At 40.2% G+C, this 26,037-nt stretch overlaps 1 protein-coding gene across 1 annotated transcript in view; it reads left to right on the top strand.

Moving 5' to 3' along the window:
- Positions 1-26,037, top strand: part of lsp1a (lymphocyte specific protein 1 a) — a 48,631-nt gene that overhangs the window by 2,581 nt on the left and 20,013 nt on the right. The window contains exons 2-6 of the mRNA XM_055008649.1: positions 15,425-15,571; positions 22,437-22,827; positions 23,123-23,250; positions 23,503-23,743; positions 25,211-25,348. Coding sequence (XP_054864624.1) covers positions 15,425-15,571; positions 22,437-22,827; positions 23,123-23,250; positions 23,503-23,743; positions 25,211-25,348 — 1,045 coding nt within the window. The remainder of the gene's footprint in view (positions 1-15,424; positions 15,572-22,436; positions 22,828-23,122; positions 23,251-23,502; positions 23,744-25,210; positions 25,349-26,037) is intronic.

The following is a 26,037-nucleotide window of genomic DNA, read 5'->3' as shown; positions in this document are numbered from 1 at the left end:
AGCCCACATGGCTACACTGCCGTCCTCAGAGGAGTGTCTTGTATCATTCAGGTGCAGGTGGATTGCTGAGCTTTGTCCTAATGCACTTGTGGAACTGTTGTTTAGTTTCCCCTATGTACAAGTCTGTTCACTCCTTGCTGCATTGGCCTGCATATACAATGTTGCTCCACTTGTGTTTTATCCTTGGGATGAACCAGTTGTTGTCTCAGAGTTTCTGAGTCTGAAGTCGCTGGTGTGTTGTGTTTGGACACAACACAACAGTGGAAGATGTACTGACAATGCTGTTCTTCCTACTATTCTTTTCTTCTCTGTTTGCTGTGTTACTGTTTTTTTTTTTTTTTTTTGCAGATTTGCAATTTGGCTATATTGCTGTAGCTAATGATTTTAAGCATTGAATAATCTGTTGATCATTTTCTCAATTACTTGATTAGTAGTTTGGGACATAAAACTTAAGAAAATAGTGAAAACTGTTGATTAGTGTTTCCTGAAGCAACAAGATGATGAATGTCTTGTCAACGACTCCAAGATAATCCGTGTAACGTCATAGAAGAGGAACAAAATCAGAACATATTCACATTCACTAGCTGCAATCAGAGAAATTTAAATCAACTTTTGTTCCTAAAATATTACTCAAACTGATTAACGGCAAAACAGTTGACGATTATTTTAATAGTAATTGATTAATTGACTAATTGTTGAAGTTCTACTTCATTTTGACTTTACTGAAAAGCCTGATATGTTGAAAATATAATTTCTAGAGAGTTAGGTGACAATGACACTCAAATTTTATACCTGTCTATGAAAGACTATACCCGGCAGCTGGTTAGCTTAGCTTAGCACAAAGACTCAAAAGAAGTGGAAACAGCTAACCTTGCTCTCTCCAGGCTGAACAAAATCTACCTCCCAGCACAGCAATAGATCAATCATTGACGTGCTATGGCTTGTTTGTTCAATTCATTAAAAAAAAACATTATATTTCAGGGACAGATATGGGTGTAGTGTCAATCTTCCCATCTGACTCTCCACCAGAGAGGGATGGGTGTATTTCCTAAAATATGAAACTTTTCCTACACCAGTGACTTGTGACATCAGTTAGACTTTAGCCTTTTGACTTGACATCAGAGGGATGAGATTCTCCTGACATTCAGAGGATACATAACTGTGCATCACCACCCACATGTCTGCCCTGGTCAGTGATTCAAGTAGGTGTGGTGTTATGCTCATTGTCTCTACAGTTTGGAGACAGATTTGACCAAACAGAGCTGTGGTAAAGATTGACTAGAAAAGCACTCAGAAAGTGCAGTATCCCTTTTACTTGTCAGACAGTCCAGATCATGACAGGATGCCCTTAAGACTAATCAGCCTTAGCTGTTCTTAGCGAGTAATGCCAATCTGAAAGTCCCATCATAATTAAAGATGTTTAGCTATTCTATCTATTGTGATTTGAATCAGATCTACAGTCCTTGTTTGTATTTGACTGCCCTCAGGTCTCTCTGTTTTTGAAAATTAATTTATGAACACTACAGTCTGAGAGGGTGTTTCCATTTTGGATCATTTGTATCTGATTGCAGGACATTTTTTCACTTGTAGAGACCTTTAAGCTGAAATTAGCCTTCAAAAAATGTTTTTTAACTTTAATGTAAAAGCAGAAAGAGCTCCCTTTCAGTCTAACAAGTGATTTTCCATTTATGTAAGAGTTTCTATACAGGAAACTGATGCATGGATTTGTCATACACCGTGTTACAGCATTGAGTTACAGCCCTGTGAGCCTGTTCGTGGCATCTCAGTGAGCCTTGAGGTGTTGTCATCAGTGAGTCACAGTGAGAGCAGCTGTGTGTTTATGAAGCAGATAACAGCTGGAGAAGGCAGCGCCTCGCTCTGATTCAGTCCAGTCAGCAGATGGCCTCAGGCTGGAGGAGTTGACAGCAACAATGACATCATCCAAAAGCACTGCGCAACTCGCATATCGTAGGCATTTCAGCTAAACTGTCTTATATCTACTATCCACCAAGTCAGATGGCTTGACTCACTCGACATTCTTATGTGTTTAGCTATTAAGGAGTTCAGTTTCATCCAGACTGTTTTGACGTTTCTGTTGATTTTGGTACATTTGAGCTACTGTCATTCTTTTTATTAAACTCCAGAAACTCATTTGTTTAATGTTTCCTTTGAAAATTCCCAGAATTGCCTAAAGAATTCCAAAATATTGAAAAGCCGATTAATCAGTTAATTGAGCAATAGAAATTTAGTCAGCAACACTTCTGATGATTAGTTAACTGCTCAAACAGTTTTGTGTGATTGTAAATTCTCTTTATGGTTTTGGACTCGTTTTAATATTTGAAGATCATCACTGACATCTTGGAGAAACTATGATGGGTTGATGATGGGTCTAGTTTTTCACACATAAAAAACAAATTCATATTTCTAGATGTGATGACATCATTAGTATCATTATTGGCTTGTTGTTATGAAGTAATATGTTTAAAGACAAAACAGAGGTGGACACCAGACTGAGGCCACAGTTTCCCTCCATTGTGAGAAGTGAAGGATGTGTATTATGTTTTAACATCCTGGTCAGGCTTTTCTTTTGTTTAACGACCTGCCTTTATTAAGAGGATATTTTTGGTGATGATCACCACATGACCAGTGCTGTTGTCTGTGGTAGACTGATGCTGAATGCTGGCATCAAAAATTGCCAAGAAGCTGTAACAGCAATTGGCTGGATTTTTTACTAGTACTGCTGTTTCAGCGTGAAGGTTTTTCATAATTACTCCACCAAGGAACACGGCGGAGTTATCGGTGTTCGTTTGTCTGTCTGTCTGTTTGTCTGTTAGCAACATTACTCAAAAACAGACAGATTTGTATGAAATTTTCAGAGAACGTCAGAAATGACACAAGGACCAAGTGATTAAATTTTGGCAGTGATGCAGCTTATAGTCTGGATTTCTGTATCATTGTGAGATAGCATCACAGCATCACTGTAACTATGACAACAAGTGAACACTATGTCAGCTGCCTGTTGACAATCACATGATTGCGATCCTACTACAAATTGACCACTGTGGACTTATCGGGATTTATCCATTGGAAATTATCCGACGGATAAATGGGTGTCCGAGTCCCATCAATTCCTGCTGCTCGCTACATATTTAGGTCACGTGATTCGGTATCTGTACATAACGTACACATGCATAACACACGCCTGTGCTCAGTGCAAGGTCATTTTGTTTGTGGATACATCTATACTAAATAGCCACATTCTATAGCGCCGTGATTTCTGCCACAAATTTTTTCAAGATTTCAGCCATCGGAAATGATACGACTGAGTAGCCTTGTCGGAATATTGTGCTGTCTGACTGCTTTTCTAGTTAACTAAAGGATTGTCTGTACTACATCATTATCTGCATGACATCATATTGTCTTTTCAGTGTCATGCTATAAAGTTGGACAAAAACTGAAAAGAAACATAGACCTATGCCAGGAACATATTGTTATCAGACCAAGTGCTGTTTATCACATCAGGTCAAGGCAGGCATGCAGCAAAGCCGATCTGTTTTTAATCAGCTCTATGTGGGAGACAACCCCCCCCGCTCCTGCCAGCCTGGCTCGGCCTGGCTCGGCCTGCAGTGCTGATGTCATCCAGAAGGCATACCTGCTACAAAACAAATGCAGTGCAGTCACCTCTGACCCCTGAAGCCACCCACACATGGGCGGGTTTCCTCAGTGTTTACGATGCAGAGAGATAAGAGACTGAGGAATGTTTTGGGGGAGGTGGGGTGTAGTTGATGATGAATGACAGGGGCACTGAACTCTCCCTCCCTCCACAGGTTGTCTGTATTAGAGGGATGGAGGGAAAGTAAACAGAGCACAGTTTCCTGTTTCCAGGGGTCCTATCTATGAGAACAGATGACAGGTTTTTATCGCTTTCACTTCAGTTAAACACATTTTGTCCTAAACACTCAGGCAGCAGAAAGACCTCTCTGTCTCTGGTGTAGAGCCTGGTACATTCTGTACATCTGTCATAATATAAACACTACCGTTCAAAAGTGGGGTCACCCAGGCAATTTCATATTTTCCATGGAAACTCGCATTTTTATTCATGTGCTAACATAACTGCACTAGGAGTTTCTAATCATCAATTAGCTTTTATACACCATTAGCTAATACAATGTACCTTTAATACACAAGAGTGATGGTTGCTGGAAATTACCCTCTGTATCCTTATGTAGATATTCCATTAAAAATAAGCTGTTTCCTTCTAGAATAGTCATTTACCACATTAACGATGTCTAGACTATATTTCTCATTAATTTAAAGTCATCTTCATTGAAAAAAAATGCTTTTCTTTCGAAAATAAGGACATTTCTAAGTGACCCAAACTTTTGAACAGCAGTGTATATATTTCTGTTAATATAAAATATATATCTGTCAGAGTTGCACTTAGTTAATGGAGTTTTCTTGTTTTCAGTTCATTTGTCTTGTAGCATTCTGTCTATCAGCAAGGACATTTTATGCATTCCTTTTGTGGGTCAGTATTTGTTAGACACTAAATAGTAGTAGTGCTATGCAGCCAGAACTACAAGTGCTTAAACATCAACTGGTACAGTACACAGGGAGACAAGACAACATTTCTCCAGAACCATGGTGCTAAACAAACATACACAAAGAGAGGCCAAAAGGAAACTGCTAATTTGTGGGAACTATATAAAAAAAATTCTACTCTGACAATTTTACACAGTGAATGCATTCACCACTTCTCTCAGGGCACTCATCTCTTCAACAAAAAAAATACAAAATGTAGCAACGTTTGTCTTCTTTGGCCTGAAACAGAAAGATGCCCTTGGTTCCTTTTTTTGTATTTTAGTTGGTTTAGATGTACACTGAGCAATAACGTTAACGTATTTTCCTCCCTAACGCTGCATTCCATCTGTCCTCGTCAGCGTCTTCAAACTTCTTTTCTATTTCTTCCCGTCCTCCATTAAAGCCTGTAAGCAAACAAGCCTACAGGGATCCCAGACCTGAGGATCAGTGGTCCATTTGTGCTCTTCATGGGGGGGGTTGGACACCCAGACATCCAGCCATAACATGGTGATTACGGTCTCAGGGGGGTTTGTTGGACTTCTGGTCGAGACAACTGGTGTCTGAGTGCTCTTGACTGCTCTGTTCACTGCACATACAGCTAGTGCTCACCATTTTACTGCCATGTGGGAATATATCCTCCACATTCCTTATCTTCATTTCCCTCTGTTGTAAATTCTCAGGAAACTAATGAAAAATGCCACACAACATTTTTTAAACTACTGACAGCTCTGACTAAAATATTGGTAAAGCCTAGAAAGTTTTAAAAGTCTCCAAGAACTCTATAGTGTGTCCAGGTGTTTTCGATTTAACATTTATGGATGAACAGCTGCCCAAACGGAGCACAGTGTGCCAATATGCCAACACACTCAACTTCACTGTAAAACTGATCACTTGAATTAGAACATAGAACCCTTGTGTCTTGTGCAGTTGTTCACCAGGAAAGACACTATAATCTACTTCAGGCACTCTGAAGCTAAGCATCTAAAACTATCCTGGTGACTCCCTTTTTGCCAGTTTGGAGGCTGCTAACCTCAACAGGATTTAGTTTGTCAGATGGGTTCTTCTGGAATTGGAGGACATTTTACATCACACCCATCAAATTTCAAATCATCCATGTAAAAAATACTAAAACATGCAGTTGTGTAAATGTACTTGCCGTGAAACCAAATCTAAAACAACTAGGAGAAAAGAATGTTTGAAAATGTTTTTTTAAATGTCAAATAAGTCTGGAGTTCCTCCTAAAATGCCTTTCTTCTCTTGTCTCACCCCGATGATGACCAAATTGAATCTCAAATAAAACAGTAAAAATGAAATTTAAATCTCTTTTTTTGGTATTATTGTCTCTGCAATTGGGGGAATTTTTAAAATCAACATAATATTTTAAATAATAATTATTATACATGGAACGTGTGTCCCAGAACATGCAGGCAACCATGTTAGCATAACCTTTTTAGCTGGTAGAAGAAGAAGAAAACAGTGAATCACATGATATGCTGGAATTAACATCACCAAACAGTTTTCCAAAAGAATGGGTAGAGCAAAGCTATGTTCTGTCTTCTATTTTCCATATTTTCATACCATTGTCAGCCTTCACTGAATGTCTCACTCTACCTCACGCAACCCTGTTATGCATATTATCAGTAAGACAACATTGTTGTACTTTTGTCTTTACATTTTTCCATCAGTAAGTTTGTCCTCTTGGTCAGCAGTAACAGCTAGCTAAATATCTAGCTTCTACTCCTGCAACTCTGTTACTGTTATTAGAGTAGGGTTAACAAACAACAAATAAAACATGGAATTGAAATGGTACCACTGATGTGTAAACTGAGCCAATCAAGCCTTTGATAGTTTAATACCTATTATAGATGAATGTGTAGCAGAAAATTGTAAAAGAGAAGGTTTATTTTTTTAAACATTTTGAAGCCTGATGTCCTTCAATTCTGGAATGACCCAAATACAGCTGCAAAATGACTAAGTTCTAGTGAAGATGTAGAAGCTGTGTTGAGCAACCATTGTGACATATTCAAGTTCAAAGAGAAAACCAGTAAAGACAAACGGCTGTTCAACCCTACAGGTCTGATCTATGCTGACTGAAGCCCCCGGCTGCCTCCTTACAACTTGTATGGTGACTCCAGTGCTGTCTTTTTCTGGGAAGTTACAATCTTTTTGTTGTTGTGTCAGAGTGATTCAGGGCCCTCCTCTGTCTTGACTTGTTTTAGCACAACAGTGACTTCATCTTACAAACGTCTTCCCACCATCCTCGTCTGCACTGTGGAGCCTGGCAGACTTTCAGGCTGAAAGCAAACCATGTTATTATTGTGCCATTCAAACCAGTCATCCAGCCGATGACAGCATGTGTGCTTACAAAGGAGCAACTGAGGGTTTAATACTTGTAACCTTTTTTCCTCCCAGATGGTGAATCCATCCTTCACTCTCGTTCTGGTGAATTGTTGCCAGACAATAAAGTTGAAGCCTGGGCAAGTGCAGACAGAGAGAACCCAACAATATGTGGTTTAGTAGCTCTGTTGGCAGGTGGCACAGCTTTTTTCTGGTTTGTGGGTATCTGTGTCATGTTTCTGGCTGTTTGTGTTGGTTGGTCCTATTGTTGTGATAATAGAGCCGAAAGTTTCTTTTTCCTTTGTGGAGTCTTTGTTCTACAAATTAGCTAGCAACCAGCTGTGTCTCCAAAACCGAGAAGTTGGTGGGTATGAAAAAAAGATTAGATTTTTTTAAAAATTGTTGTACATATTTGTCCCTGTTTATCTTCTTTCCTTGATCTTATTCTTCATCACCTATATTTTTGTTCTACTTCACTTTATTCTTTTTCCTTATGTGACCATTTTCAGATACTGATCTTTTCTCCTTGTTGATCTTTTAAGTCCCCTTCCTCCATTTTTCTTCTTAAAACACGAAACAACCTCAGAAAGTGTGAAGGAGAAGCACAAGTGAAACAAATTTCTGCTTCTCATGCTTGATTCAAGATTCAAGACCTTTATTGATCACAAACGCAGTTATACATAGTGTAATGCGCCTTGAAATGCATTGGGCACCTGTTCAAGATTGAAACAATAAGAATAACAAGAATAATACATAAAAACACACAAGAATACATACATATATACACACACACACACACACACACACACACACACACACACACACACACACACACACACACACACACACACACACACACACATATATATGTATGTATATATGGACAATAGACAATAGAATATATACATATATGCTACTGAGTCTATTGTCTCAGGGTCAGCAGGCAGCCTGTGTGCTCAGGCCCTAGAAGCAAGAAGTTCCGTTGGGTTCTGTTGCCCATCCAGGTGGTGTTACTCCAAGCCAAAACACTCTCAATGGTGCTGGTGTAAAAGTTTCTGAGCACCTTGAGAGGGAGCTTAAAGTCCCTCAGGCGTCTGAGGTGGTAGAGACGCTGTCGAGCTTTCTTCATCACGGTGCTGATGTGACAGGACCACGTCCTGCATGATGTTGCCACCAAGGTACTTGAAGCTCTCCACATGCTACAACATGCCAAAATGTCTATTGTACAAAAGTTCACTGGCCACCAAGTACTTACTATGCAATAAAACAGCAGCTGTGGCTCAGGTGGTAGAGCGGGTCGTCCAATGATCGAAGGGTCGGGGGTTCGTTTCCCGCTCTGTCTTAGTCATGTGCTGTTGTGTCCTTGGGCAAGACACTTTACCCACCTTGCCTCCAGCGCTGCTACTCACACTGGTGTATGAATGCGTATGAATGTTGGTGGTGGTCGGAGGGGTTGTAGGCGCAGATTGGCAGCCACGCTTCCATCAGTCTGTCCCAGAGCAGCTGTGGCTACAAATGTAGTTTACCACCACCGAGTGAGAATGTGTGAGTGAATGAATAATGGATTCATTGTGAAGCGCTTTGAGTGCCTCGAAAAGTGCTATATAAATGTAATCCATTGTTATTATATGTTGATCAGTGTCATTGTGAGTCATAGCTTCAGTTATTATAATGCCATTTTCAAAGAAATCAATTCGAAAGCACTCTTTATAAAACTTGGATCTACTTGAACCACAGTCTATTCTGTCTCTATACCTGCTGTAGCCAGAGTCCTCAGTAGCACTTGCACCTGTCTGCTCCTTAGGTTCTTTTGTCAGGTTGAACCTCCTGTCGATCACACTGACCTCAAGACCTCGAGGGCACTTAGTCAGCCGGTATCTGCGTAACCGTTCAGGCAAAAACATGCTGAGTCTTGCTTCTGGTGTCATTTTACAGACAAACACTACAAGACTGGTGAAAACCTGCTGAACTGCTGCTGAGGTAGAGAAAGCACTCTGTACATATTGTTTTAATTGTCTGGCAACATTACTCCGATACAGGCCAGAATGGCATGTGTTGTGAGCAGGGTTTTGAATGAGGGAGGTGGATCTCAGCCCTGCTTGGTTTAGTAGATGACATATGGAAGAAAAAAAGAGTTGATTTTGATAAAACACAGGACAGAAAGGAGGAAGTAAAGACGGTAATCCTGGTACTTTAAAATCACTCTGATGGAGATGAATCATTTAGCTTGAATCAGACGTTTGAGCTGCTGCCAAGCATGACAGAATCCCACAGCACTGATTACAGAAAGGAAATGTAATGAGAGGGCAGAGAAATGAGAGTTTAGCTCTTGGCCCAGCAGATTTCAACACCCAAACTGCTGACAGCATGAGTTAAGCACCTCTGACCCTCCACTTTCAGGACTCACACAGGGCTACAAAATGATTCTAAACTTCAATACAGTAGGATTTTAAAATTCTTTAAATTTTAAAGTTTTATGCCGCATTCTGTTGTAGTGTCCTCATTTTCTTCAGAAACATTTGTCTGTTAGAGAAGTATAGCTAGATTATTTAAATCCTAGGTTTTCGTCTACAGCGTTGATGGTTTCTTGACCCTTCTCTCCACCCCAGCATCCTCTCTATGTGGCCACATGACTTCCTCCTTTCCTTTCCTTATATTTACAATGGCCGCTAGTGAATGCTGTCACTGGAATGGTGAGGTTGTCTCCTTTTAGTCTAGAAGTAATGCTAAATGGTACAACTTGCCCACTATCAGCAAGGGTAGACTCCCCCCACTCACTCCCATCACCTATCAAAGGATAGTCAGAATAGACATTGAATGGATTGACGTATATCTATGCTCTACTGTCTGGCTATGCATGATATAAGTGATGTAAAAGAGCTGTACAATTTACTAATGCTGAAAGATCAGCTATAGATAATTTATAAAGCATTTCTGGGTTGCCAGAATATAGAAAATCCTCCTCCAGTGTGACACTTTGTTTTTAAAATCATTAAACACTCTCTCTCAGATGTCCTGCAGTGCTTTTCAGGAAAATTTACAGTCAGAAATTCAGAAGTTATTCTTAGGCATAGTTTAAAACTGATGCATAAAGTGTCAATAAGTAATTTACCATTAATAAAGTCATTTATTAGCAATACTGTCAGAAAGTGGCAGCAACATCTGTGTTGGTTTTCAGCAGTCTGTACTGTTTGGTCCATCATTAAAGGCTAGCTCCAGCCTAGACAGGTCGCCAGTCCATCACACGGTCAACACAGACAAACATGCACACTTAGACTCACTAACATATCTAAGCCCAATCTGGAATCACCAGTTAACCTACAAGGCATGTCTATGGGTGGGCCGGGCCAGGCATCCAGGGAAAACCCAGACAGCCACAGGAAGAACATGCAAACTCCATACAGAAAGACCCCAGATAGAGATTCGAACCGAGGGCTTTGTAGCTGTGAGGTTACTGTTACGTTACATTTTAGCATTTCAGTGTACCACTATGCTTGTTGACATATGTGGACACTCTATCGTTTCAACACCTAACTCGAATTTGTATCACTTATCTTGTTACATAACTGTCATACCAGCGTAATCAAGTTATGAAAACAGATCAAACTTAAGACAAAGAATATTGTATTTAGTTCAAATGTATTCATTTCTTCACAGATTTTTACACTAGTGCTTCTTGATTGAATAAATCACTAAGTCCTTTTTGTTTCATCACATAGGCTTACCGCATATTAAAACTAGAAAAGCACTCAGAGAGCGCATTACTCCACCAAGGCTGTTCATTCCCTCATATGGCATTATCAGAATGCAGCATTTTTTTTTTTTTAAAGCTGCATTTTTTCATGTTTTTGATGATCAGAAATCATGGCAACATAGAATGTGGCCATTTAATACACGCAGAAAGATCACGGGAAGGCGGGGACACGAACCAGGGATCTTCTAGTTGCAAGGCGAAAGTACTAAGCACCAAGCCACTGTGCAGCCCATCATTTCTGACCTTTTTTCATACAAATCTTTTAGTTCATTTTGAGTAATGTTGCGAACAGACAAACAGACAAACCAATGCTGATCATCGCATAACTGCATTATCTCTAACATAGTGCTGACATTACATCGCACTTTGTATGAAAAGTAAACAAAATAGTGAATTCAAAAGTGCAGTACACCCCATGTGCATAACGGCAGTCCTAGACTCTGGGGGGCCCAAAGCAACTATGAATATATTTGAATTATAAGAAATATACATGGCAACAAGCTTTTAACTTTAAAATGATTTTATATGTGTCCTCTGACGTAACACTGAATAAACTGTCCAGACACACTAAGGCTGCTGCCCTTCTGCTGCTGCACCTCTGAAACTAAATCTGATTTCCATCAACCAGCATTTGTCAGGGTTTTCTGGGTCACCTCGGTGAAATACTCAGCTGACACACATCCTGCTGAGCACTAGCCTCTACACCTTTGTCAATTCACTCATTTCCTCTTTGCTCATCCCTGCTTGCCTGCAGGAAGGACAATGACAGAAGGGGAAGAGGATGAAGAGATGACAATGCTGACCAGTGTAGAGTTTATCAGTATCCGGTTGTGGGCCTCTGCATTAGTGAAGAAATCTCATTTTTTTTCATTAGGGTAGACAAAGAATAGTAACGTCATCTTACTGTGGCAAGGCCAAAAACATGGCTGGACTAGGTTTGAGATAAATTGCCAACTAAAGCCTAGCAAAGCTTTGATTTAGCTGATAATTCTCTGTAGGTTAATCACTGCCAAAGGCAGCGTCAGTATCACATTTTTTTCCACATTATAAAGAAACTGGCTTATTTGCAATACAAAGGCATCAATTCAAGTAAGCATAAGTAGAATGGCGTGGAAACTGTACACCAGATTGGAACCAGCAATGTTGGGTTTTGGAGTACACCCAAGGATCACAGCTGTAATTCCAGTTTTCATCCTTTTCATTGATTACTTGTAGCTCTGCCTTGGTCTGCACATTTACCAACTGCAAAAATAAAACCTGGATTTGGCACAATAATACATTTTAATTGTGGTGGCTGGGAATCAGTAGGTAAAGCAGGTTGTTTATAATGTTGGGGATTCAATGCCAGGCTTCTTCTGTCAACATGTTGCTGAAAGTTTTGCCCAGTAAAGTATACAGTTAAGTCAGTTTAATTGAATGTCACCTTGAGACTGTTTCTTTTTGAAAATGAACTTTGAAATACAAATAGATAAAGGAAAAAATTGTAAAGAAACTTGATAAAACAGAAAGATGCTGCTGTAACAAAGCTAGTCATCATTTCTGTGTAGGCTGTTATTCTTGACTCCCAAAGTGAGTCAAGCTGAAAACCAAGAACAGCTTCAGTTTGTTCTCTTTGTAACTGGTGATGCTTTAAATCTCAGGAAGAGCGAGGAGTCAGAGAGGAGGTGATGCTGCAGCCAGCATGTAAACTGGGTAAAACAAAAAAAGTGAAGGTGCAGAGGGTTGGGTGTCACAAAGCCGTCCCTTCTCATTAACCCTGCTCTTAAAGAAAGTGGAGGGTGGAGGAACAGAGGGAGCCTGGGAGCCATTAGGGATCCATTAGTAACCCAGAAGCCAAATGAGCCAAATGTGAGTTTAGTAATCGGACACCTGAGCAGCCACATGGAGCTTATTAGTTGTCAAACAGTCCTTCTGAGGCAGAACCAGGATCAACATCAAGACAAGCTTAAGACCATGTTATAACTGAAATAGTTTAATACTTTTAATTTTTCAGCGTTAAGCTAACTCTTTGGAATGAGTTGCTCCTCAAATTCCTTTAGCTACAACTGTCACAACTGCAGGAAAATAGTGAGAAGACAGCATAGCTAACCCCTTAAGCCCTAGACTAAATCTTAAAATTTCACTTGAAATAACGTTCCCGCATTCGGTCACAGTCACTGTGAGGCCAAAATGATCAACCTTTGGAGGAGACAATGGCTGAATTCTGAAAGGCAATAAGTCTCTCCATCTCCAGGCCACAGGGAGCATTAAAAACATATCATCGCCTCAAACAAAAACTGTAAATTGGTGAGTATTTAGCACACTTTTAATACTGAGCTGGTGACAGCGATGTTCTTAAACCTGTTGTAAAATTGATCAACTGCCAGTCTACCAAAACTGGTGTGAGGGGAATGAAGCACAGCGATGCTGTAATGCTACACTCTGCAGTGGGAGGCTGCATTTTAGATCCAGCCTGATCCCAGTACAGCGACCTCCATGGTGGATATGCGTGTCCAAACCTGACATGCATAAATACATTTTTAAGTGAAAGGACCATTATTGAAACCTTAGGAAAATAACACTTCCATCCAGTTTTCATTTAGGTGGGAACCAGCACTGTACGATGTGTTTTCCCTCAAGCGTTGCTAATGCGAATTGATTTTTTAATCTGATAGGTTTTGCCAGGACTTGTGAATTCAGTTATGTCACCATGATGTAACTGCTGGTCTCTGTATACGCTGTGCTGTCTGTCAATGTTGGCTGCGTGACTGATGATTACCCAATAGTCTTTTGCAAGTAGAGTGAAAAGTACAGAATAGCCAAAACATCAAATAATTTTAAAAAACTGTTTTGTTGCTGTGAGAGTGCAACCCTAATGAGAATTAAGCGGTTTAATGGATGTATGGGTGCTTTGTTGCTGGGCTGCACAGTGACTTGGTGGTTAGCACTTTCACCTCACAACTAGAAGATCCCCAGTTTGCGTCCTGGGATCTTTCTGCATGGAGTTTGCATGTTCTCCCTGTGCATGCATGGGTTTTTTCCAGGTACTCCAGCTTCCTCCCACAGTCCAAAAACATGCTGAGGTTAATTGGTAACTAAATTGTCTAATGGTGTGAGTGTGATTGTTTGTCTCTATATGCAGCCTTGTGATAGACTGGTGACCTGTCCAGGGTGTCCCCTGCCTTCACCCTAAGTCAGCTGGGATAGACTCCAGCCCCCGTGCGACCCTAATGAGGATTAAGTGATGTATGGGTGATGGATGGATGGATGTTTTGTTGCTTCTAAGAATCCCCTGGACAAAAATGTTCTAATGGCCTGTTATTGACAACCACATTTTATGCACTAAACAATCATTTAATTGGTAAAGTAGAGTAATTCAAAGCCATTATCATTTTATATTACAGGAAATAAACAAAGAAAATATGTAAGATGTTTATTTCATGTAACCATTTACAGCAAGCATAAAAGCTTCGATGTTGGCGTAAATTGCTGCATTGTTGAAAAGAGACCTCATGTTTGGCTCACGGACTCTGGATACACAAAGATTAACAGTGTTTGTAATAAATAGAGTGATGTCATGCTGGCACGAGGTGAAGAACATATGTGTTTATCCTGTACATAAACAGCTGCTTCTCATTTCTCATCCAAGGCCCAGCAGATGTTCGTCTGGCCACATCTCAGCCCCTCACAACTAAACACAGTCTCTGTTTAGAAACCCAAGAGGTCTGAGAGACAAACATGACTCAGTACCAGTGGTATCTGGGATGCATGACAAAATGTTTCCTGTTTCAGTTTTCATTGTTTCCCAACCACCACTGATGAATGAACTAATCCAAAACAAACCAAAAAAATGGAATTACAGGAGCTTTTTGTGATTATTGTGGCAATTATTGATGTAAAGTGCACATTATTTTGTCGAAAGGTTGAGTAAAGTGAAAATTATATCCTCAAATATTTGAATTTAACTGAAGTACATGGTGCAGACTGTTGACTGTCTATTTAAAAAATATAGCCTCTGAAAAGTGAAGCCAATGCAGAATTGCCTCAAATCTTCATTCTTTCAACCAGCCAGCAGGGGGCAAGTCCTCTGGTTGCCAAAAGAAATCTAATTGTATAGAAGTCTATGTAAAAAAGACTCTATTTTTCCTTTGATCTGTTACATTGGTGAACATTTCCCTAATGAATTTATGGTCTCAATCATTTTGAAAACAACAGTCTTGTTTGGAGTAAAATGGGCAGTATAGCAGGGTGGGGTTTAGGATGTGATTTTGCATGGGTATGTGCAGTGTGCTCAAATTCTCAGCCAGATCCACCACTTTCTGAGAACATCCACTTTAAAATGACCAAGATGGCCATTGCCAAATGCCAAACTCGGGACTTCACACTGTAGTCCACAATCCAAAAGGCGACTTCACATGAATTTCTTTTACTTAGAGTCTCTGGTGGAATCAAACGCTCCTTTCAGACATGCTCCTCTTTACATTAATCTGGTTCCACAGCCATTTATGGATTTTTTTGTGTGTTTATTTAGAATGTGATTTTCTGTCTCTGTCATGCTGTTTGCCAAATACCAGCCAAATATTGCAACAGCATACACCCTTTTTATATAAATATCTTGCCGTTTCTGAATAAATAAATAAAAAAAACATTGCATAAAGGTAATTTTAACAGCCTGACAAAGTTGTAAAGTTGGCAGTGTTACATATTACATGCCTGAAACAGCCAATCCTCTATTACCTTCCACTTTTAATATACTATATCTGTTCTCTCCAGACTGATGGCCCAGAGGAGCATTGAAGATGCTGAAGAGGTGGAGAGGGAGCGTCGTCGAAGAGCTCGAGAGGCTTTACACAGGATGAACAGTAGCTCAACACCTGAAGAGTCATCTCCAGAGGGCGAAACGCCAGCAGAGGAGAGCATGTAAGTTAAGACAGAGGAAAAAAATCCTTAAATCGGGATATAAAGTTATGTACAAGGAGAGTCCAAAGTGGTGTTCATTCTGTTGGTGTGTTTGTCCACTTTAGCCCAGATTTAAACATCACAGTAACTATTTTAAGACTGGATTGTCAAATGAACAACTTGAGCAACTACTCAGCAGCCCCAGACCTATGGGGACGTCAAAAATCAAAAGTTTGCTGTGTGTAAAGCTTTGCATAATTTGAATAATTGCACATTTGTTGGAAATGTACCCAACAGTATCACCATGAATGGTCCTCTATCGTCTAGCCTATCATCTGGTCATATAGAAGAAGCCTGAGTCAAAATCTAATTCATAATGAGCTCTTTTTTAAAAGAAAATTGTCAGCATTATATAGAAAGACTGAAAAAATAAATTCATTTTATTCCAAAAAAGCAGTAAGAGAGCGCAGTAATCTGCCAAGGCTGCTCAGTTGTATCATTTCCAACAACTGAAATCTTGAAAAAAATCATGGCAGGAATCACGGCACCATAGAATGTAGCCATTTAATGTAGATGGACCCACAAACAAAATGACTTTGTGCTGAGCACAGGCGTTTGTTATGCTTGTGTACGTTATGTACAGATACTGAACTGCATGACCTAAATATGTAGCAGGCGGCGGGAACTGATGGGAATCTGAAAAACCCCCGCAGTTTAATCAATTGTTCCTTGTATCATTTCTGATGGATAAGTCCGCGGTGGTCGATTTGTAGTTAGATTGCAATCATGTGATCATCAGCAGGCAGCTGACGTAGTGTTCATTTTTTGTCATAGTTACAGTGACGCCGTACCGCTATCTCGCAGTGATACAGAAATCTTTAACAAATCCATGGATCCAGACTATAAGCCACATCACTGCCAAAATCTGATCACTTGGTCCTTGTATCATTTCTGACCTTCCCTGAAAATTTCATCTGAATCTGTCAATCTGTTTTTGAGTAATGTTGCTAACAGACAGACAGACAAACAGGTGGACAAACATATGCTGATTGTCACATAACTCCGCCGAGGCTGAGCCTCCTTGGTGGAGTAATAATGTCAGCGAGAAATTGAAAAACTGCAAGTAACTCTCTGCATGGCACTCCAGCACATTAGGTGGAAAATGTTGCAGCCTAATGTGAAAGACGATGTAGTAACTAGCTAGTTGTCTACTACCACAGTGTATGACTGTTGCCACACTAAACCATCTCAGTGGTGATGACAGATAACAGCAAGACACACAAAAAAATAAATAAAAAATCACTATAGATAGCATGATGATAATGTTTTGGTGGATTCGTTAGGCCACAATAATCATATAATAATGATGATTATATTATTATCTTTGTGCCTTGATAGTCTAAATGAGCTAAATTGGTTCACTTCAAAGTAATGAGGGTAAATTCAAGTTAAACCTTTTTTCTCCTGGTCTTTTTAAATAATAGCTCAATAAAAATGATCAATAATGACTGAAACTAAACATTCTACTGTGAGAATTTTTTTAGCGATGTCACCCAGCTCTAGGGAATCCCTCTGAAAGTAAAATGTCTTTTTAACTATTGGATGGATTACTATAAACTGTTACACGTTCCTGTTCCCCTCAGTCTGAACTGTAATAACTCTGGTGGTACTTGAACTTTTCATCAAGCAACATCAGGCATTTCAACTTTAGTACTAATGGACCTTTTTCCCAGTAGACATTTTTGTAACTCAAGTGTTACTAATGAAAATTGCATTCCATTATGGAGATTGTCCAGGAGTCGTAAAATTGTACATGCTGGCTCACTAACATGACTTACTGGGACACTTGTTTGAACTGAGCCATTGCGGCTGATGGTAATGGTTTCATCTGTTTTACCTGCTATGTGACAGGTGGGTCAGCATATGTTACCATGCTAACACATTTAATGGAGAAGGTGAATGTAGTGAATAGAGGTCGACCGATATGGGATTTTCAAAGGCCGATGCCGATACAGATTTTTAAAAAAATTTTCAGCCGATGGCCAATATCTAAAGCCGATTGTAGAAGCCGATTTTTAAGGCCGATATCCTTTTTTTTAAAGCACATCAATTATAAAAGGCAATTTAAACACTAAAAATATATACATGTATATATTACAAATTAAATACACTGCATTTTCTCTCTTACCAAGAAACAAATCTCTTACCTTTTTTTTTTACCAAATAAGCAGGTGTGGAGCGAGGCTTGTTGTTGCCTGGCTCACTCGCTCCGCTCATGCTCCGCTCTCTGAGTGCCGGGGGTCCTTCTAAGGGAAAAGCAGTCGCGGCAGCTGCCCGTACGGATGCCTGATCACAAATCGGCTTTTTATTTGTAAATATCGGCCGATGGCCGATATTAAAAAAAGTCCATATATCGGCCCAAAATATCGGCCGGCCGATATATCAGTCGACCTCTAGTAGTGAATATTGTAACTACTAAAGGTCAACATGTTAGTCACTTCAAGCATGTTAGCAAACTAACAGTAGCATGCTCTTACATACACTACTGCACAAAACTTTGGGGACACTTAGAAATGCCCTTATTTTTGAAAGAAAAGCAATTTTTTCAATCAAGATAACATTAAATTAATCAGAAATACAGTCTAGACATTGTTTATGTGGTAAATGACTACTCTACTTGGAAAAGGCTGATTTTTAATGGAATATCTACATAGGGGTACAGAGGAACATTTCCAGCAACCATCACTCCTGTGTTCTAATGCTACATTGTGTTAGCTAACCATGTTGAAAGGCTAATTGATGATTAGAAAACCCTTGTGCAATTATGTTAGCACATGAATAAAAGTGTGAGTTTTCATGGAAAACATGAAATTGCGTGGGTAACCTCAAACTTTTGAATGATAGTGTAGATATCACAGAGCTGCTGGCTTGAAACTCTTAGTGTTGTTTCATTCACATTGATCATTGCTGAAAGCAGGTTCTCAGTTTTCTGTAAGATAACTTTCATGAATTGTCAGGACTGAATTTAAAAACGCAGTGTGGAAGCAATGCTTTGTAAATGAACTACTTTTCCATGTGCTACAATGGTGACAACATGAGAAATAACTGGTTTCACTGGATGCCATTAAGACTTGTCTAAGTTCATAATGAGACTTGGTCTGGTCTTCTTCCCACCTTAAATCATGTAAAAATGATGTCCAAATGTAGTTGAATTCCTTGTCCATGTACTCGTGGGAACCTAAGACTGTTGTTAAGTGCAGAACATTATTCTTTCACTCGCTTTGTGTCAAGTGACTTCCTGTGCAAGCTGCTAACTGTGGGACTGAATGTTTTTTTTTGCTGTCATGATTCTCAGCTGTAAAATTCAAAGCTCAGGCAGCTGGCTGTTTGCCTTACACTCACTGGTTTACTAAGTTTCATGGATGTCTGGTCACATAAAATCAATGTTTCCATTGGGAAAAGCTGTAAACAACCCTCTTCCCTCCTACCGTGTTGATGTGTGGATGGACACACAGCTGCCTTCTCATTACACAATCTCCCAAGAATGTTTACTACAAAGGATCTCGAGGGAAAACTACCACCATGTCAAAGCTTGTGGTGCCTCAGCTGACTTTTAATTTCAGGTTCTTAATTACAGCTTTCACCTCCAACGTCCTCCTACATCACTTCACAGGCTCAGCTGGTTTCAGGCTGTGGTGACTCTACATGAGGTGTCTCCACAGCTGCAGTCTGTAATTGAAAGGTTTTCTGTACAAATGCGGCAGTGATGTAGTACTGTTTTGAAGTCTCCTTTTGGTAAGTTTGTTGGATCATAAAAATCTGCCACAGTGATAATGCTCCTTAACATAAAGCAAGATTTTACAATTTTCTGCTCACTGCCCCCTGATAATTATGGATCATTATGTTTAAAATTACAACCATCAACCATACATTTTATATAATAATGGACATATCAAGGTGTGTTGCCCATTTGTTACTCCGACAGGGAACATGGCAGAGTTATGTGACGATCGCCGTTGGTTTTGTCTGTTTGTCTGTTAGCAACATGACTAAAAAACAGACGGATTTGGATGACATTTTCAGGGAAGTTCAGAATTGACACAAGGACCAAGTGATTAGATTTTGGCAGTGATGCAGCTTATAGTCTGGATACACGGATTTGTTAAAAATTTCTGTATCATTGCGAGATAGTGGCACGGCGTCACTGTAACTATGACTACAAGTGAACACTACATCAGCTGCCTGCTGACGATCACATGATTGCAATCCTACCACAAATCGACTGCTGCGGACCACAAATTTTTAAAATATTTCATCCGTCGGACGTCATACAAAGACTGAGCAGCCTTGGCGGAGTACTGCACTCTCTGAATGCTTTTCTTGTTCCCTCTGTGATTACAGGGGTTATTCATAGGATCAATTTATTGCACTGCTCTGTTTAATCTGCTGCACTCAGTGCAGACACACGTTTGAGTGCAACAAACCGCTATGATACATTTCAGCAGCTAAAGTGGAAGAACATTGTTGTGAAGGTGACAACTTGCTCAAAAGAATTATGTGTTAGAGTAATAGCCAGACACTTCGATACCCACAACTTCACCATTTGCTATGTAAGAAATCATTTCAGAAAGCTCTAAATGGACTTGTCTGCTAACGTAATTCTGTCCCCCAAAATGTCCACCAACTTCACCAAACCCTTAAAGAAGAGTCAGGCGTTCCACAAGCAGCATCAACCACCATATTAACTCTATGCATTGCAGATATGTGATTTTACATGATGGAGATGGTTGACACATTGATGACTAACTTGTGATTTCTGCTCTGTGACCTTACTACCATTTGCCTGTTATCTTTTCTAATATAGTGTGTACTTGGTTGTTTTCTGACATCCATTCTGTTGTCGAAATGTCATGTGTCGAAACAACAAATACCAAATCCTGAAGAATAAATAGAATTTAATTAAGTATTACATGCCTTGCTTATATTTCTGTTTAGTGTAATTGTCAATATATTTGACTGTGAGCCAAAGTGTTGTTCAGATTAACCCAGAGAAAAATAGTAGTCACTTTTGAATATCATGAATCTGTATGCTGTGTTTTTATCCAGTCTGGACTTCTCATCCTCTCACTAAACATCTCTCTATAGCCAGGTTAATCCTGTGTTGGGTGAAGCACTGTGAGCCTTGTTACTAAAATCACTTAATGCCTTTTGATGGAAAGAAACTGAGCTGCAACCGTGGACCTGATCAGACTTGCTGTCAGGAACACATCTGTCACTTCTAAAGTGACCTGTTCCAGGACAAATGACCCTTTCACAAAGGCCTTTCATGGGTAAAGTCAACAAGTTAAGCCTCCATCAGGAAAAAAAGTGTGGAAAAACAAAACCCACCTAATGGAATAATTCACAGCCAAGAGAGTAGTTTCTCATTACTGTCATAAGGGTATTTGCAGAATATCACCAGGCTTCTTGTAAACTCTTATCTTTGATTTTCTTCTTCATTTCCATAATTTGGCCTTTGATTTTGATAACTGACAGGTTAGGGCTACTTCTCTGTATTGTATCTCATCATAATGCACATAGTGTTGAAAAATTGGAAACTCAGATACATAAAGCAGAACTAAGCCAGGTCTGTACTGCCTGTCAAAAAAAAAGTCGCCACTTGGATTTAATATAGCAAATAGGTGAGAGCCTTCCATTGGAAAATTACTGCAGTGATGATTATGTTTCCGCTGGCAACAACTCATTTAACCCTAGCTGATGCAATGAGAAACTTCTCATTTCTTAAACAATCGTGTCAGAAGACATATCTTGTGGTCATGGAAAGGATATTAATCTGTTTCAGAAGGGTGAAATTATTGGCCTGTACTAAGCAAAGAAAACAACTAAGGACATTACTGAAACTACTAAAATCAGGGTAAGAACTGTCCAACACATTATTAAAACCTGAAGGATAATGGTGATCCATCAGCTTTGAGGAAGAAATGTGGTCAGAACAAATTCTTAGATGATCATAGGAAATGAACAATAGAACTCAAGGCTATGTTTAATAGTGAAAGTAAGACCATTTCCACACACTCATGTGAAGGTAACGCAAAGGATTGTGACTAAACAGCTGTGTAGCTCTAAGAAAACCACTGATCAGTGAGGCTAATGAGAAAAAAAAGGCTTCAATTTGCTATGGAGCATAAAGATTGGACTCTGGAGCAATGAAAGAAGGTCATGTGGTCTAATGAGTCCAGATTTACCCTGTTCAAAAGTGATTGGTGCTTCAGGGTAAGAAGAGAGGTGGATGAAGTGATGCACTCATCATGACTAGTGCCTACAAGCCTGTGGGGGTTAGGGTTATGATATGGCGTCAGTCAGGTTCAGCAACGTTATGTTCCCAAAGAATATGATCAGCTGACTGCCTGAATACACTGAATGACCAGATCTTTCTATCAATGGAATTTTTCTTCCCTGATGACATGGGCATGTTCCAAGATGACGATGCCAGTATTCAAGGGGCTCACATTGTGAATGGGTGGATCAGGGAGCATGAGACATCATTTTCCACATGTGGATTGGCCTCCACAGAGTTCAGACCTCAGGCCCACTGAGAATCTTTGGGATGTGCTGGAGAAGACTTTTGCGCAGCGATCCGACTCTCCCATCATCAATATAAGATCTTGGTAGAAAATGATTTGCAACTCTGGACAGAAACAAATGCTGTGACATTGCAGAAGCTTATTGAAACGATGCCGCGGCGTATGTGAGTCGTTCCCAGAGCTAAAGGCGGTCCAATGAAATATTAGAGTGTGCAACTGTTGCTTTTTGAACAGGCAGTGTAGTTTGCAAGCTGATGACCTGAATGGTCTTGACTCTTTTACCTCCTTCGTCTCCTCCTCAGGTATGATGGTGGTTGGAAGCAGAACAGCTCTCCCTCTCTGGAGGAGGATGAAGGCTTCAGTGACTGGACTCAACGCAGAGAGAAGAGGAGGCAGCAACGTCTGCAGGAGCTCAGCCAGGGAGGAGAGGAAGACGAGGACGAAGAGGAGGACACAGGAAACAAAGCTGTACTCACAAAGAATGCCCAGGCCTCAGTCGCATCGTCAAGCCGGCGCCAGAGACAGGAACAGGAGGAGAGAGAAAGGGCAGAGATGGAGAGGAGGAAGGAGCGTAAGGAGGAGGTGATCCGAGCTGAGAGTGTGAGGATGGAGAAAGAAAGGCAGAAGGAGCAAAGGAAGAGGGATGAACTGATTCCAAGGAGGTGGGAGGAGATTCAAAAGCCAAATACAGAGGTAAGATTTCAGGTGAATTCTTTGAAGAAATAGCCAGGTCTACAAGCACAAGTCCTTATTGCCTTAAAACAAGCCAAAGTCAAGTCTTGTTAAGTCTCAGATCATTTGGGTCAAGTCTCAGGAGATTTATGATAAGACCATTCCAAGTCTTAGTAGAGTGAAGTTTCTGGAGTCACAAATGTTCATAAGCAAATTACTCATCCACATCCAGGTCTTAAAGGTATTTGACAGTTAACTAAAAATGACATGCCATGTACAGAAATGAGGTCTGTTATGCTCAACTTTTCATGAACAGATCAAGAAAGGAAAAGAAGTTAAAGTCTCCTACACATCAAAGGTTTTCCTTCACCAAGAGCCAAAACACAGCAATGGCAATGCAGCCACTGAGGAGGTGACAGCACACATGACAAAGACATCAACCAGGTGTGTAGCATGTTTTATTTCTTCTGATAATGGAAAGTTAACTCTGGTTAAACCGACAGATGTTTGAATTTAACAACAAATACAATGATAGATTATCTTTTTATCTGACAATAGGGTGCAGAAAATGCAAATACTGTATTTAGTTTCTTTTTCAGTACTTAAAGGACCTTGGACAAAACTATGTCGTGCTGTTTCTTGGTCCAGAGCCTGGGTATGAATCAAAGATTTGTATTTGTAATACCTTGTGAGTAGCAGAGCTGTGGAGCCTCAGGAGACGGAGGTCATCCTGGAGACAGAGCAGCGTCTTGGTAAGATCCGCCAGAGCCTCCAGGAGAAGGAGAGTCAGGAGCTGGAGCAGCTGAGACATCGACAGGCCGAAGCTGAGCAGGAGCTGGAGGAGCTGAAGAGGAGGAGAGAGGAAAGACGCCGAGTCCGAGAGGAAGAGGAGCGTCGCAGGGAGGAGGAGGAGCAGCAACAGCTGACCAAAGAGGAGGTGACCAGGCCTCAACGAAAACATAATATGTGAAAAACTACAGACATCACTTAGATATTTATACCACTGCAAGAGGGAATTTGAGAATTTAAGATGTTACCCCAGGTCTCAAGTAAAATGTTTATTTAGAGGAAGGTGTAACAGAAACTGGGCTGCACAGTGGCTCAGTGGTTAGAACTTTTGCCTTGCAACTAGAAGATCCCTGGTTTGCATCCCCACCTTCCTGGAATCTTTCTGCATGGAGTTTGCATATTATCCCTGTGTATGTGTGAGTTTTCTCCAGGTTCTCCAGCTTCCTCCCACAGTACAAAAACATGCTGAGGTTAATTGATAACTCTAAATTGTCTGTAGGTATGTATGTGGGTCTGATTGTTTGTCTGTACATGAAGCTCTGTGATAAACTGGTGACCTGTCCAGAGTGTCCACTACCTTCACCCTAAGTCCATCCATCCATCCATTATCTATACACCGCTTAATCCTCACTAGGGTCACGGGGGGGCTGGAGCCTATCCCAGCTGACTCGGGTGAAGGCAGGGGACACCCTAGACAGGTCACCAGTCTGTCGCAGGGCCACATACAAAGACAAACAAGCACTCTCACATTCACACCTACGGGCAATTTAGAGTAATCAATTAACCTCAGCATATTTTTGGACTGTGGGAGGAAGCCGGAGTACCCGGAGAAAACCCACGCATGCACAGGGAGAACATGCAAACTCCATGCAGAAAGATCCCGGGAAAGCCGGGACGCGAACCAGGGATCTTCTAGCTGCAAGGCGAAAGTGCTAACCACTACACCACTGTGCAGCCCTCACCCTAAGTCAGCTGGGATAAACTCTAGCCCCATCGCGACCCTCATGATGATTAAGCGGTGTATAGATAATGGATTGATGGATGTAACAGAATCTTCATATTGTCTATAAAAAATTGCTTTACAACTAAATTAGTAAAAGTAATGTTTATAAGTCTCCCAGCAACTCATTCAGATCCAAATATCCTCTTCAGTGCTTGGATACTGAACCTACAGATATTTAAAGTACAGTCAATCCATATTTATTCTCATGTCAATATGAATGTTTAATGTGAAAGTTAGTAGAAGTAGAGCATCTAGTGGCTGAAAAGCCATTTGTTCCTCTTTGGAGCTGGTGGAGACCAAATCAGAGCCACAGGCAGACTGAATATTGGACTTTGATTCATCACGTGGACCCAGCGGGCTGACAATGTTGCTGTTAAAAAAGTGTTAGCATTTAGGCACGATAATCTTATAATATTAAGAGATATCAGAGGTCTCAGTGGGGACTGTTTAGTTACAGTGCCCCCTAGAGGTTGAGAAAAATTAAATTAAAATTAAATTTTAAATTTAAAAGTGACAAAGTCATGTCATATTTGTCTACATGTTGCTGTTTCTAAGTCTTTTGTAGCTATAATACCTATTGAAGTGTAGATCTAAGTGTGATATGACTTCTAGGAGGGGAGGAGACGGATGAAGGAAGATATCGAGAGGAGAAGGATGGAGGCAGCAGAGAGGATGAAGAGCCTGAGTACGTCCAGTGTGGATGGAGATGAGATGTTCAGTCCCTTTAGTCCCAAAGTTCCCACGCACAAGGTAAAAGACGTACCTGCTGCTACCTGGTCAGTGTTTAGATTCAATTATTTTCAAGTGTTTTATTTCATTGCCATATAATCAACCTCAACTATACGTAAGCAGTTTCTTAGCTACAAATTGTTGAACAGGCAAATCATATATTCATGCTGCAGAGGAAATCGCTGTTATTGGCCATTAGCAAAGTCCCTAAAGCTGGCAGCAATTATTTGTGATGTAGGAAAAGTTTCCAAGAGCTTGAAATTATACTATGCAAACACAGATCTTGCTCACACAAGTATACTGTTCTAATCCCAAGTAATGGTTGTCCACTACTGTGAATATTTGGAATCTGTTAAGACTCTAAGTTTGTTCTGTTCAAAGTTGCGTGACGCCAAAGTTTTAAATGTCAACTTCTCCAAAATCACAATAAAAATATATTTTTTCGTCTGTCAGCATAGCTCAGATGTAAGGAAGTGAAGTTTGTCTTTATCAGCTGTAGCTCACCTCAAAGGCATTTGGTCTTTGTTGCTCTAAGATAGAAAAAAAATTTATAATATATAGAGAGATGCCGAGCCATTATTTCCTTTAAATAATGCAGCAATGGTCTTATTTAAAATATATACTATTGAAAACACAGAAACGACAGTCTATCTGCACGTCTTAAACACCATTCATTTTAGTTTCCTCTTTTTTTCTGGTGCAGCTATGAA

The sequence above is a fragment of the Amphiprion ocellaris genome, chromosome 3 (assembly GCF_022539595.1).
Source record: "Amphiprion ocellaris isolate individual 3 ecotype Okinawa chromosome 3, ASM2253959v1, whole genome shotgun sequence".
Classification (NCBI taxonomy): Eukaryota; Metazoa; Chordata; class Actinopteri; family Pomacentridae; genus Amphiprion; species Amphiprion ocellaris.
Note: the sequence above shows the minus strand (reverse complement) of the source record. Positions and strands in the feature narration are given on the sequence as shown.